At 43.2% G+C, this 15,311-nt stretch overlaps 1 protein-coding gene across 1 annotated transcript in view; it reads right to left on the bottom strand.

Moving 5' to 3' along the window:
- The window catches only part of NSMAF (neutral sphingomyelinase activation associated factor), a 66,418-nt gene that overhangs the window by 12,217 nt on the left and 38,890 nt on the right, over positions 1-15,311 (bottom strand). Inside the window, exons 10-21 of the mRNA XM_027561029.1 lie at positions 13,888-14,017; positions 11,180-11,251; positions 9,144-9,252; positions 6,885-7,061; positions 5,190-5,269; positions 4,564-4,654; positions 4,404-4,467; positions 3,110-3,161; positions 2,890-3,010; positions 2,012-2,143; positions 1,254-1,296; positions 331-494 (exon numbers count right to left, since the gene is read on the bottom strand). Coding sequence (XP_027416830.1) covers positions 331-494; positions 1,254-1,296; positions 2,012-2,143; positions 2,890-3,010; positions 3,110-3,161; positions 4,404-4,467; positions 4,564-4,654; positions 5,190-5,269; positions 6,885-7,061; positions 9,144-9,252; positions 11,180-11,251; positions 13,888-14,017 — 1,235 coding nt within the window. The remainder of the gene's footprint in view (positions 1-330; positions 495-1,253; positions 1,297-2,011; positions 2,144-2,889; positions 3,011-3,109; positions 3,162-4,403; positions 4,468-4,563; positions 4,655-5,189; positions 5,270-6,884; positions 7,062-9,143; positions 9,253-11,179; positions 11,252-13,887; positions 14,018-15,311) is intronic.

The following is a 15,311-nucleotide window of genomic DNA, read 5'->3' on the forward strand; positions in this document are numbered from 1 at the left end:
ATTTCCTTTAGGGATGGTACGGGGAGGAAGGAGGGAGGAGGGTTCAGGATGGGGAACACATGTATACCTATGGCGGATTCATTTTGATATTTGGCAAAACTAATACAATTTGTAAAGTTTAAAAATAAAATAAAATTAAAAATTAAAAAAAAATAAAACAACAAAAAGAGGTCTGTTTGTAGGAGAAACTCAGTGAGACAGTAAAACAGAATCATCTCTAAGCTGTTCAGGGTTCATAACTTGTCTCTTTTCTAGAACCTTCAGAAAATGGCTTAATCAAGAAAGAGAAACAGAAGGTGCTCATGTTGTTATTCTCTTTACAAGATTTACCTGGAGAATCTGCCGTGGAGGCATTGTAACTGGAGGGCTGGGACACGCTTTTAAACTTTGGGGTGATCCTTCGAGGATGGGGTGTCACAAAGAGCTGTCTGGGTGTCTGTCCAAACTCTAAGATCTGGGTGAGCATGGCGACCTTCTCGTCAGGATCCTCGATGCTTTAGGACAGAACACAAACCCCTGTGGTGACCACTGGGGTCAAGCTCCCTGAGTGCGTGCATTTCAAATAATGCAGATCACCAGGAGAGAGATTAACCCTCAAATAGTAACAGCAACTATATGCTAGAACTGTCTAGACTGTATTGTTTATTTGTTGTTCAGTTGCTAAGTCCTGTCTGACTCTCTGTGACCCCATGGACTATAGCCATGGGGATCTTCTGTCCATGGAATTCTCCAGGCAAGAATACTGGAGTGGGTAGCCATCCCCTCCTCTAGGGGATTTTCCCGACCTAGAGATGGAACCTGCATCTCCTGTGTTGGCAGGTGGGTTCTTCACCACGGAGCCACCAGGGAAGGCCCCCAGACCATATTACATGTCTTTAATTTCTGAGGCTCAGTATTTTATATAATGGTAAAAGCGGGCTATAATTCACTGTAACATTCCCATGCCTTTATATCCTCAGATAACTGCATTCATCATTTAGACACAGAGCTCATTTGTGGCTCAAGTAGAAAATTCCTTAAGTGAAGTCGCCCAGTCATGTCTGACTCTTTGCGACCCCATGGACTGTAGCCTACTAGGCTCCTCCGTCCATGGATTTTTCCAGGCAAGAGTACTGGAGTGGGCTACCATTTCCTTTTCCAGAGGATCTTCCCAACCCAGGGATTGAACCCAGGTCTCCTGCATTGCAGGCAGACGCTTTACTGTCTGAGCCACCAGGGAAGCCCAAGAAAATTCCTTACAGACACGTAAATACCTGTTCAAGTCCACACCTCCTTCATAGGTCAGCGGATGAAACACTGGAAAAAGAGACACAAAAACACTATTGAAAGCTGTACTGTTTTCTTCCAATTCACAATGCTCAGAATTTTAAAAACAACAAATTTTAAGTTGTATTCAAAGAAACTGATTTTCACTTTGCAAAATAGCCTTATACCACCCAGCCTGGGCCAACATCAATGAGGACTGTTGGTTTTCTGAGCTGCAGTCTAACTGGTGGTGAGACACTCTGTTATCTGGGTGCGTGTCTCAGTCGGCGCCTTCTCCTGGGTAAGCACAGAGTGCCGTGTGTGGAGGACAAGTGAGGGGTCAGACCACCTCCTGCCACCAGTGCCGAGGAGCCTGGAGGAGACAAGAGCTGACCGTGAAGAGGAGGGCTGCAGCTGGCTCCCATCTGCTCAGTAACACAGAAGCCCCAGGGCCCTTGCAGGAGCTGTTCAATCCTATCCTGACTGAGCTTTAGCAGAAATTACTGAATGGGATGTAGTGGACATGCTGAAGGTAGGATACTTCAGCATAGACCCCTTGGATCACAGAGGAGTGGGTGTTTTTAGACAAAAGCACTTCCTCCTCTTGACTCAGGATCGAATCCGGGCTCTCTGAGCCAGGAGACCCCATATATTGAGACCAGATGCTCTGGCCAAGGAAACAGGCTGGGCTGTGCTGAGCCCATTGTGGGGGGTTTGCTTTTGCTTCCATCAAATGCTGAATGGAGTTTCCATGGCTGCTACACACCATTATGGGCTCCGACAGCATCCTGGCCCTGCTGCTTGTAGCCAAACACCAGGTCGATCCACTCATGCAGGTGCTCGGACACGTACTCACTCTCCAGCGCGGCTCTGCTCTTCCGGAGAAAATCCTCGGGACCTAGGAGGAAGCCGCCATCAGAACACCCAGGGATGCCACCTGACTTCCTCCCATTCCTTTGTTTTTTCCTTTTGGCCAGGCTGTAGGGCTTGCGGGATCTAGTTCCCCAACCAGGAACTGAACCCTGACCCCCTGCATTGGGAATGTGCAGTCTTAACCACCGGACCACCAGGGATACCTCTCCCATTCCTTCTGTCAATCCACATGTCGACAGACACTGGGGCTTCCCAGGCGCACCGGCAGTAATGAACCCGCCTGCCAATGCAGGAGACGCAGGTTCTATCCCTGGGTCAGAAAGATCCCCTGGAGGAGGAAATGGCAAGAATACTGGAGTGGGTTGCCTGGAGAATTCCATGGACAGAGGAGCCTGGCGGACTACAGTCCATGGGGTCACAAACTAACCAACTAAGCACACACGCAGGCATGCAGGCAGGGCTTCTGGGACAGGCCAGAGGGACATGGTCCTTACTGAGGCTCACCCACCCCTTCCATCATGTAAAATATAAATCTGCGGTGGAGGAAGAGGCAAAAATCATTTTTACATTTAGCTCTCTCAAGTACATAATAATGTTTTTACATCACGGTCTCACAGAATACTTACAATTTGGAGTAAGATTTTTACCATCTCCTCCAGACAGAGAATTCTACTGTTGTTTTAAAAAATCTAAGCAACTAAATAACAATACTGAAATTGCACGACTAAGTGGAGGGTTTCCAAGATTCAGCGCTTCCCAGGTGGTACTCACTCCGTGCCCAAGGGGGGAGCTCTACGTCGTTAACCAGCTGCCCTCCTTGTCTCTTCCCCAAATCCAACTTCAGACTGTTGACTAAAAAGCTGACATCATCACCGTAGAATTCCGGGATCAGCTGAAAGTTTTGCGGAAGAAAGAAAAGAACAGCAGCAAACATTTTTAAAGCAGTTAGAAGCCACAAGCCCAGTGAATCATTAGCTTGGTAACTGCTTACCTCTTTAAAATCGGTTGCACCATCCAAACAGTTTTTCCAAGTTTCTGCAATACTAAATATGAAAAAAAAAAATTCAACTGATTTTAAATCGAGGGTATGGAAATAGCCAGGGCGCTATTCTACACTTTACCTAAGTCAGATCATTTCTCTTATTAATTCATAATTCCCAACATTCACATGAGTCCCCCCCACTCCCCTTTTACAGACAAGAAAACTCTGGGTCCACACAGGGTGTGAGCACAGGGTCAGGACATGGACCTGGGGTAGGGACATCCACAAGTCTAAGACAGGAGCCTCCCCCACACATGGCCTCATTGAAGGGCCACTCCGGGCAGGTGCTTAAACATGAAAAATGAGCACAATTATTTTAATAGCTCATTTCAAAAAGGGATTATAAATAGACACGTGCAGAGCTTAGAAAAAGACTAGAAAAGACACAGACCAAAAGATGAACAGTGAGTTCTGTCTCAGTGTGGTCAGATGCCAAGTGAAGTTATTTTCTTCTTTATACTCTCTGCTTTTCATGGTAAGAAAATTACTTTTGTAACTAAAAAATATTTAAACACTCACAGGGAATTGTATTCAATTCATAGCAGGCTTATTTAGAATAATGAAATGTTGGAAACAGCCTAAATGTCCAACAACAAATAAACAGTTAAATTATGTCATACATTAGGAAGGGATACAGTCATTAAAAAAAAAAAAACAAAAACAATCACCATTTTGCAGAACATCTAACAATATGGGGAAAATTTTAAGATTTAATACAAGACTGCAAAAGGCAGGACAAAAAACTATTTAAGGTATGTTCTCACATTTACACACACACACACACAACTACACAAAGCCTAAGAGGAACAGATATAACATTACTGTGTGTGTGTGTCAGTCGCTCAGTTGTGTTCCACTCTTTGTGATCCCTTGGACTGTAACTTATCAGGTTCCTCTGTCCACTGAATTCTCCAGGCAAGAATACTGGAGTGGGTTGCCATTTCCTTCTCCAGGGATCTTCCCAAGCCATGGATCAAACCCAAGTCTCCCACACTGTGGACAGATTCTTTAGCGTCTGAGCTACCTGGGAAGTCCAACCATTTATGTATATATAGAAAACTACAATCTTTTACATACTGGATAAAAGTTTATGGAATAAACAGAAGTGTTTTTAAACTTACACTATATATGTTTTCTTACATGTCCTTCCATTTTTGTTTATATCTAGTTTTTCCAGATAAACATATTGTGCATGTATAAATGAGAAGGTTTAAAAAGTAGAATGTGAGGCACAGATGTCTACCTGTTGAACATTCTGTCTGCATTGTCGAACCTTCCATTCTGCAGGCACAGCATGTACTCTGGCGCTGGAGGGGGAGAAACCAGAGTTAATAAGCTCACAGAATCACTGCAGAGCCCACGTGCACACGTGCGTCCCCGGGAGTGACAACGAAGAAGCTCACCGATCCGGACCAGGTAGAAGAGCACGTAGCCTGGGGAGGAGTAGTGGCTGCCGTACATGAACCTGGGCTCCGGCATCTCCTGGTAGCGGGTCTGCAGCATGGGGAGAGGAGGCCTGTGAGGGCCGGCTGGGAAGACAGTAACTGATCCGGGAGCAAAGCCTAAGGAAACCATGACCTGATCACATCCTAGCCCCTAGTTTCTCTCTTAAATAGGAAAAGGAGCAGATAAAAAGAGGGGGGAAACTGAAGAAACACAGCATTCTTGCAACAAGCATCTTGGTTTTCTTGGCTCAGTGGTAACAATGTCTGCTGGGGTGGGATTGAGAAGAAGAAATTTTACCTATCTTTTGTGCCATTCGCCAAAGGGTAACTTCATCGTGAAAATAAATTGGCAAACCTATGATGAGCTCAGCTCCTACCCACTGAACTGTAAGCAAATGCTAAGCAGCTAAATTCCTCGGGGAAGGAAGGCAGAGGGCAGAGGAGGGTAAAGAATATGCTCAGAACCTTTGGTCTCTTCGAATACACCTCCACCAAGTTTTGGGGAAACGAGTGTCAGGAGCTATAAAAACACAGGCCATGGCTCCTGGGTTGCCTAGAAACCAGGAATCCCTGGGTCCACGTACCAGCAGCCTCTCCAGACGCTCCTGGTTGAGGGCCCCTACTGGCTTACTGAGATCCCGGAAGGTCTCTGGATTTGACAGATCTGCAAAAGAAACAGATTGTCAAAAATTAATTAAAATGAAGGATGCAACTAGAGATGATCATACTAAATGAAGTGAGTCAGAAAAAAAAAGACAAATACCGTCTCTCATATCACTCATGTGTGGAATCTAAAATATAGCACAAATGAGCCCATCTACAAAATAGAAACAGATTCACGGGCACAGAGAACAGGCTAGTGGTTGCCAAGGATATGGTGGAGGTGGGAGGGATGAGCGGCTGCTGGGGGTTAGCACATGCCAACTGTTACATTTAGAATGGAAAAACAACAATGTCCTACAGTATAATGCAGGGAACTATATTCAAAATCCTGTGATAAACCATAATGGAAAAGAATATAAAAAAATACTGCATATGTGTGTAAACTGAGACACTTTGCTGTACAACAGATATTGGCACAACACTGTGAACCAATGATAATTCAATAAAAAAAAAAAAGAAAAGAAAATAGAAAGCCGGCAAGCTTATACTTAATAACATTACCCCCTGAACTGATTCACATGCACACATTTATTTCCAAATAATAAACAGCTTTCTAAAAGTTACAGATCCATTAGAATCACAGTATTTCTGGTGGTTATTTATACAGCTGTAAAGGTTAGAACTTTTGAGTGTTAGCTACAGCCACTCAAGAATAAAATCTAATTTGAAAATGTTCACAATATTGATTTTAAAAAAAGACCTACTGATTAAGAAAAATTATATTCCAAGTAAAATGACAGCAAAAAAAAGTAAACAAATTTCAAAACCCATTATTCTATCAAAATTTATTTTTTAGGTTTGAGTTACTGTGAATATTATCCTATGATAATAGCATAATTGGAGAACTGGGGACCTGAAAATTATCAGATAAATAATATTCCTAGAAAAGCTGTCACCTCTTTCAAGTAAAAGGGAGCAATCAGTGAACTGTCAAAAGTAATTTAATCTTCACAATATCTAATTTTAAGCCATTATAAAATTACTATGCAATCACAATAATTTTGGTAAAATAATTTGAGAGAAAGAAATATACTCTCTCAGTAATGTGATTATTGATGATTCTTATTTCCTTGAGTATTTCAGTACTTTCTAAGTGCTCTACATGAGTTTGAGTAAACTCTGGGAGTTGGTGATGGACAGGGAGGCCTGGTGTGCTGCAGTCCATGGGGCTGCAAAGAGTCAGACACGACTGAGCTACTGAACTGAACTAAGTGCTCTATAATAGTTATTACTTTTGATAATCACATTTTTGAATATGAATTGACATTTAATATGATAACCTGAGATGCGATTTTCCAAGTAAACTCTTCAGTATTTGAAAACAATACTTGTTGGTAATTATGGTAACACTGGCTAAAGATCACATGCGTGTTTTCAGGGTATGGCTTTCAAGACGTATGTGAGTAGTTTCTTTAGGATTAAAAAAAATTCAGAGACAGTAGAGAGAACACACAGAACACACGTAATTCACGTAACACGTGTTATCCAGCATCACGGCGCAGAAACTGGCCACCTAGAGTCACGAGATGGAATGGGTTTTATTCTGCTCACGAATCACAACGTGGTCCTAGGACGGAGCGAGCTCTTTGCTCTGAAAGCCCGGCCCGCGCACGCACCCAGCTCGGAGCTGCTGTAGTCGCCGATGACCCAGGGGAACACGGGGTACTGTGAGAGGTCGCTGCAGCTGCGGTCGGCCAGCGAGTTGAGGTGCAGCAGATACTGGTAGTTGGACAGGAGGCCGCGCTGCCACTGCAGCGTGTAGCCCTCGGCCGTGCGCTCCGGCACGTGGTGCTCTGCGGGGACAGGGGGACAGGCCGGGTCACACCACGCTCAGTGCACGCAGGCCACGGCCACTCAGCAAGTGACGGTCCTACAGGGGCTTGCAGTGTAGACCCTTCAACCCACTGTTGAAAAGCACATTTCAAAAAAAGAAAAGTAGGCTAATCTGTTTTCACAAAAGAGTTGTCTGGTCAAGGATGAGCATCTCTAAGATCCAGGAGGGAAAATGATCAAATATGTGATATGAAACAACATATCTATGAGATATATGACAGGAAACATACTGTATCTATTAAATATATAAAACATCATATCTGTGAGAGATATGACATAGAATATCACATCTATAAAATATAGGATATAAAGCATCACATCTATTAAATAGATATGACATAAAACAAACATGAAAATATAAAGCAAATACATCAATATTACATGGCAACATATAATGTTTACTATATTTATCTGTAGTCTACAACATGTATTTACTAACAAAGAATTGTTCCCAATGTGCTTGAATTTCAATGTCTTTAAGAAGCCATTACCATTTGAAAAAGCTCATTTCCTCCATTTCCTACAAAATCAAAACAAAACCATCTTTTCTTTCTCTTTTAGATCTGGAAGACAGGCACACGGCTGATTTGTCAATGACTATGTATTATTTATGCAAGTGAGGAATACAGAAAAGAACAGAAACTGCTGAAGAAGAAATCAGGTGTCTGTCAGGAGGACGTGATTTCTCAACTAGAAGGCCCAGAGAGACCACCTGGAAATAACCTCAGAAAAGAAGGAAAACACAGATTGTGTGACACCAGTGAGAATCTTCCTGAGAAATGAGTCCATTTTTCTATTATGTTTAGAAAATTCTGCTTTCAATTTTTTATTGGCAGCATAAAACAACTTCCCTCATTTGCTGATTCAATATTTATTCTTAAATACTTTGCCAAGTTTCTTCTCTAGCTACCGGGAAAGGGCTTAAAAAAAAAAATCAGAACACTTATCCTCTGATTTTCCATTCTTAGAACATCACAGAGGAAGTCTGAACAATCTCAGGAATAAACTCGGAAAGGACACTTCACAGAAGCAGACTTTCTAGACCATGGTGGGTTTAAGATTTTAGGACTCACTATGAGAGTTGAGTTTTTTGTTGCAAGCTTGTTACAGTTAGAAAAATTAAATGAAAAAATTAAATTGGCAGGCAGGAGATAACAGTAAACCCGTAGCAAAGCTATAGTTATGGACTGAGTTAAACTGAATAGCTTAATGTGAGAATAAGCAAATATGAACTTTAGTAAAGTTCACTTATAAACTTTAAATTATGTTCTTCACGTGAAAACAAACAATTCCTCCTTGAGAGAAAATTTCTTTTCTAAGGAATTAACTCACTACTTCATAAATGGGTTCACTGCACACTGGAACAGCAAACAAAACTGAGATGGTATTAATAAAATTCCAACATGTACTTAACGCATCCCATTCTAGTCATCTGACAACTTTGAAACCAAGAATAACTTAATTCAACCATACAACTTAATATGTTTGTGCTCAAAAAAAAGGAAAATACAGGTGTCCTCTCTGACAAAAGTGGGAAGATTCACATTTCCCATGGAAGACTGAGCAAGTAGTAGTTAGGAGCAAACTGCGCTCCAGGGTACCATAAGAGCATCGCAGGCTCACGTGTTCCTTTTTTACCGTCTCCCAGTTTTGTGACTAGGACCGCAATTAATGATCACAAACACATGACTGCATACCCCACTGTCTCACATGAGGAAACCCAGTCCTGGCATTCATAAACCAACGGAAGACAGGACTGGACATAAAAAATGACCACGTGTATTCTTTATAATCCATTCAACTTGGGTGTCGTTAAGATACAGAAAAGGCTCACCAAGGGTTTTTTAAAAAACCGAATTTGAGTGAACTATTACCAAATTTCATTTATATTTCCCTTTGTTTTTAAAATGCCACTCTGCTAATGATGGTTACCGATGAGAACAGATAAAGGGGACCCTGGAGAGGTGACAGTGGACACAGCGACTGTTCCACTGCTGAACCACCCCCACGTGAACAGATACAAGGGCGGGTGGGCACCAAACCTAGATACGTAGCGATGTAAAAGTAGAGGTCGTCTCGGTCCTGACGTTCATAGAACTTCAGGTAGATGTCGGAACACAGGTCATCTTCTGTGCAAAACACTTCCAAGCCCTACAAATCCAGGGAGGATAAAACAAAGGGCACCTCAGTGTGAGGGACTCAAGTACAAAAGCCTTTCAATTCAACACTTGCATTTTTTTATTTATAGGTCTTGTGTGCATATTCCCCAGCTCTTCACTTAATTTATATAACATGAGAACAAGACATGTATTTCAGCTAAACTTTATAAAATCGCTTTTAGTGCTGAGTATTTGTATTGGTCATCACATTTGTGAATTTGTGCTGAATCAAAATTGGCAACTTGTGTCTTCACGTATGTTTTTCAAACACAAATGCTTAGCTTTCCTTTATAAATTCAATCATAATTCTGATTTTTATATTTAGAACTCTCAGGCATACTTTTTATACTTTTAAGTACATTTTTATGTATATGTAGCATTTTTATATCTAAATATATGTAGCATTTTTGTATATTAAAAATTATATACTTTTCTGATTAGGTTTTTGAGATTTGTGTATGTTGATTTATACATGGTTGGTTTTAACGACTATGTAATATTTCACTGAATGAATATAATTCACTTTGTGTGCTCTGCCGTATCTGATTCTTTGTATTCCCATGGACTGTAGCCCACCAGGCTCCTCTGTTAATGGAATTTTCCAGGCAAGAATACTGGAATGGGTTGTCATTTCCTTCTCTAGGAGATCTTCCCGACCCAGGGATCGAACCCGTCTCTCTTGCATATCTTGCATTGGCAGACAGATACTTTACCACAAGCGCCACATGGAAACATCAATTACTTGAGTGATCCTCTTATTGATGAAAAACTAATCCAACCATAACTATTTCAATTTAACAAATTGATAATTGAACTCATTCAAATAGGAGCTTGCAATTATTCTTAAGAAAACTGTTGAGCTGTATAGATGACGTGTTGGTGAGGCCAAGACAGGACAGTAACAGAAAGGATGAAAACAGAGCATTGTCCTAGGTTCAAATACAGGCTTTCACATTACTAGTTAACTCCTGGAGTCTCAATTTCTTTGTAAAATAGGGTATCTTGTAACCTCAGAGCGGCTGTGCTGGTGAACAGATATTGTACATAAACTGCCCAGTACACACAAAGTACTTAATCAATGCCAATTTCTTCTCTCTTTATGACTATATTTCTGTATTTTTAACAGCATCTGTTTCCCTAATCCTCTACTGGTACTGAAAATGGAGAATCACTTCTATGTAAGAGAGGCAGGAAAAACAGTTAAATTTAATAAAGGTAAAACACCAAAACAAGCTGCTTTAATATCCACAATGCTTTTGTAATGCCACCAATCACTGGTTCATCTTCAAAGGAGAACAAATACATTGATATTGACATCAAATGACAAGCCCTTGGAGTCCCACCCTTTGTGGGGACTGGTTTCTAGCTTATAAGTGTGTGACTCACAGGAGGGTGGACTTGGGCTTATCCCTGAGATAAGAGGCATGGCAGGCAGGACAGCCCTGGTGGTTGAAATGGTTACCTTATCCGTTTCTCCATCTCCCCAGGCCTGGAGGCAGAAGTAATCGAAGTCCACAGTGACTGTGCTACAGTTCCACTGAGGGCTGGCTCTGTAAGAACTTCTAAGCTCTGCCTGGAGACCTTGCTGGGCTGCAACAGGGTGGCGGCAAGGAGCCCTGGACCGGTTCTACATGTACAAACCCAAAGCCCTGAGCACTTACTTGGGAGGGAGAAACCCAGGGTGTTCGAGTCCTCTTGCTCTGGGAGCCAAGAACATGTTCCCCGCAGCCCTGCCACCTACCAAAAGAGCTGCTCCTTTAAAAACTGCCAGCTTACCCAGAAGAAGGAGCCCTGAGACTCAGAGCCCATCTGCTTACAACACAACATGCGGGCACCTTCCAGAGTGGCCCCGGGGGCTTTAAGTCAATGAACCACTGACCAACCCGGAGACAAGACGCCCATCCTCCAGGGGAACTCACCAGAGGCATGAGGCCGTGTCTCCTCTTGTAAATGCGGCGGATGTCCTGGAGCATTATCTGGACCACGGGTTTCTTTAAAAGTAGAGAGAGAGAGAGAGAGGATGAGCTGGTTGGATGGTATCACCGACTCAACGGACATGAGTCTGAGCAAACTCTGGGAGATGGTGAAGGACAGGGAAGCCTGGAGTGCTGCAGTCCATGGGGTCACAAAGAGTCGGACACGACTGAACAACAAAAGAGAGAAGATCTCAAACTGCAACATTCTGACGCAATTAGAAGCTCCCCTTCGGTATCAGAAAGGGAAAGATGAGCCCATCTTAACTTCCCAACAGGTCACAAGTGAACGGCTAGAAAGGGGGCTCTTAGGACAGGGCACACCCCACTATGTGCCAGCCTGCCCTTTCCACTAGCTCTGTGAGCGTGGACATGTCCCTCTACTCACTCCGCTTTGGTACTCAACTTCTCAGAATGATAATGCACCCATCTTTAAGATTTTTTTTTTTTGATGTGGGCCATTTTTAAAGTCTTTATTGAATTTGTTACGATACTGCAGAAGCAGTTTTACATTTCAGTTTTTTGGCCGCGAGGCATATAGGATCTTACAGCTCCCCGACCAGAGAGTGAACCTGTACGCTCTGCATTGGAAGCTGACGTCTCAACCACTGGACCACCAGGGGATCCCTAGGCATCTACCTTTCAGGTTTTTGGAAAGCTGTTGAGTGATAAAGAGCATTAAAGGATTGGTGTGTACAACCTCACAGGAATTTTGCTTTTTATAGACCTATAGTTTGCTCAGAAACTAATATGCATCTTTTTTAGAGCCCTGTCTTTTGTCTCCTTAAACTACAGTGGTGCTGTTCAGGCGTTAAGCCATGTCCGACTCTGCGACCCTATGGACTGTACCCTGCCAAGCATCTATGTCCATGGGATTTTCCAGGCAAGAACACCGGAGGGGGTTGCCATTTCTTCCTTCAGGGGCTCTGCCTGACCCAGGGGTCAAACCCGCGTCTCCTGCACTAGCAGGGCAGGTTGTTTACAACTGAGCCACCAGGGAAGCCCAAACCTCAGTGTAATAAAGCTCATAAACTATAGTAAAAACGAGAGCCTCTATACTTTATGAAAGAAATTTTCTTGCTTCTCTGGAGCCTTGAAATGCTAGTAAGAGAGGAACAAGGTTACAAAAGGCTACAGGTCCACCCTCCTCCCCACATGAGAGGGAGGAGGAGCCCACAGAGGCAGGGTATGCAGCGGTGGAAGCTGCAAGAAGACTGGCCAAGGCCCCCAGCCCAGACACCTGGGACCCTGAAGCTATGGCACATACTCAGATATTTTTGCAGAAGTACTGACTCAAGCCACAGCAACTGTGGTGGCCCATACAATTTATCACACCACACGGAAGGCCAGTTCTCTGTCCACTGGAGGGCCCGGTGGGTGTGCTGCACCACCTGGTGGACAGACTCATTATAGCACCACGCAGAAAAGGGCTTCCCTGGGGGCTCAGACGGTAAAGGATCTGCCTGCAATGTGGGAGACCTGGGTTCAATCCCTGGGTTGAGAAGATCCCCTGGAGGAGGGTGGCAATCCACTCCAGTATTCTTGCCTGGAGAATCCTCATGATGGGCTACAGTCCATGGGGTTGCAAAGAGTCGGATGCAACTGAGCGACTAAGCACAGCACAGAAAAGGATATATTTGTGTTTCAGTGAGTGTGTGTGGGTGAGTGTGTGTGTGTGGGTGTGTGTGTGTGGTGTGCTCAGTTGCATCTGACTCTTTGCGACCCCATGGACTGTAGCCCACCAGGCTCCTCTGTCCATGGGAATAATACTGGAGTGGGTTGCCATTTCCTTCTCCAGGGGATCTTCCCAACCCAGGGATGGAACCTGTGTCTATCACATCTCCTGCATTAGCAGGTGGATTCTTTACCTCTAGCAACACCAGGGAAGCACATACAATGACTGACCAACTGGGAGAACTTCTTCCATGGCAGAAAACACTCCTGTTCTTAAAGCTGCCGGCCAAAAGGACCAACCGCACGAGCAGAGTATTGGGATTTCTGCTCTTTCAATGAACCGCTCTGAAAAGGGGCCAGATCTAGATAAAGCCTCTAATCTTAACAAGGTTTAGTGTAGAAATCTGAGTCTACTGTCTGGCCAAGTGAGTCTACAGGCATCGTGGAAGAGAAGCCTGCTTCCAGCACCACCCCTGCAGCTGCCCAGTGACAGCATCTCAGCACGCACCTCTGCGCCGCCGGAGAGGACCACTTTCTACCACTTCTCTGGGCAAGACTCAGACCTACTGATTGTGTTTATAATTAAGGAATAACGAGAAATACGACTCAGGGGTACAGATAAGCAGGTACACGGGAAACATCCATTTTCCTTAACCTTAGTAGATTTCACTGCTCACTTGCATGAGTGCAGAAGGTATAAATCTCTAAGGACCCTTTACTAAAATCGGGAGGGGTGGGGTTTCTTCTCGCATCGCTGACAGCAAGTGACCCCGAAGTCACAGAAAACAAGTTAGGGGACGTCAAATGTCAAGGTCACACGGGGAGCCTGTTAAATACCAGATGCTGGATGAGCAGGGGCGGTCATTCTGACTCTCACCAAAATGTGAGAACACAGTAAGGTCAAGTTCAGAGAATGAAAAGTTCACAGAAGACGAAAACTGCAGTGCAAAGGAGCTCTCCCTGGCCCGCAGTCCACTTACCGGGTACCCGTTGAGAGGCTGGAAATAGAGGGTGGTGTCAGTGACGCAGGCGTGGCCAGGGTTCGTCACCAGAGGTGTCACCATTTCTGCTTTGCATTCCATGTGCAGCTTTTCAGAAACACTTTGGAACCTGAGGATACGTTTTCCAGCAAAAGCAAGAAAAATCAGAAATCAATCTACTTTCTAGGCTTAACTTTATCTGAGGGAGCTCCAGGGTGACTCTGCAGAACAGGTATCTAAACACAACACTTAATATAAGAAAAGCGGTGACGTAAGCTAGTCGCCTAAATAAAACTGCCTTTCTTTTAATGGGTACAATAAGTACTTGATTTTGAAAAAATAGATGAGGTTATGTATCACAGAAGAGAAGACAGACAAGTGAAAAAACTTGTCAAACAGGCACAAGAAGAAACAGACAACCTAAGTAGTCTTACGTCAAGTGAATAAATTGAATAAGAACACTTCAGGCCTGTATGGCTTTACCAATAAATTCTACTAAAAATTTAAGGAAGAAATACAATCCTGCACACATTCTTTTGGCAAACAGAGACTAAAGGCATTTCTAAACTCATGTTATATGGCAAGCATAACCCTGATAGCAAAACCTCACAAATACACTAAGATTTACAGAGCAATATCCATGAACAGAGATGTAAAATCCTTTACAGCCACAACTACTGAAGCTCGTGTACCCTACCAGAGCCAGCCCGGGCTTCCCAACAAGGGAAGCCACCGCAACGAGAAGCTGTGCCCCGAGATGAAGAGTAGACGCCGCTCGCCACAACCAGAGGAAGCCTGAGCGCAGCAACAGAGACCCAGCACGGCCAAAAATAAAAAGGAATTTAAAAAGTCCTTTATGAAATGCTAGCAAAGAAAATCCAGTAATATGTAAACAAAAAAAGCAATACATCATAAGCAAGTTGGATTCACCCCACGAATACAAGGTTGTTTTAACAATGAAAAACCAATCAACATAATTCATACTATCAACAGAATGAAAGAAAAAAGATGATCTCAATAAACGCACAAGAAGCACTTCACAAAATTCTACATTCATTTTTGAGAATACTCTCAGCAAACCACACATAATAAGAAACTTCCTCATCCTGATTAAAGGACAGCTATGAAAACCTACAGCTGGCATTCTTTCGCGGTGAAACATTACACCTCTTTCCTGTAATACCAAGAACAAGGCAAGAATGTCTGCTCTCACCACATCTGTTAATCAAACTGTGCAATGAGGCGAGAAGTAGAAATAAAAGCCTTAAGAATTTCTGTGAAACTGTCATTATTCACAGATTAAACAATAATGGACAGATGAAACACTATAGAATCTACAAAAAACCCCCCCAAAACAGATGGCTTTACCAGCAAATTTTCAAAGGTAGTATAAGACACACATCTCACAAAAAGGTAGCAATAAA

Source organism: Bos indicus x Bos taurus, chromosome 14 (genome assembly GCF_003369695.1).
Source record: "Bos indicus x Bos taurus breed Angus x Brahman F1 hybrid chromosome 14, Bos_hybrid_MaternalHap_v2.0, whole genome shotgun sequence".
Lineage (NCBI taxonomy): Eukaryota > Metazoa > Chordata > Mammalia > Artiodactyla > Bovidae > Bos > Bos indicus x Bos taurus.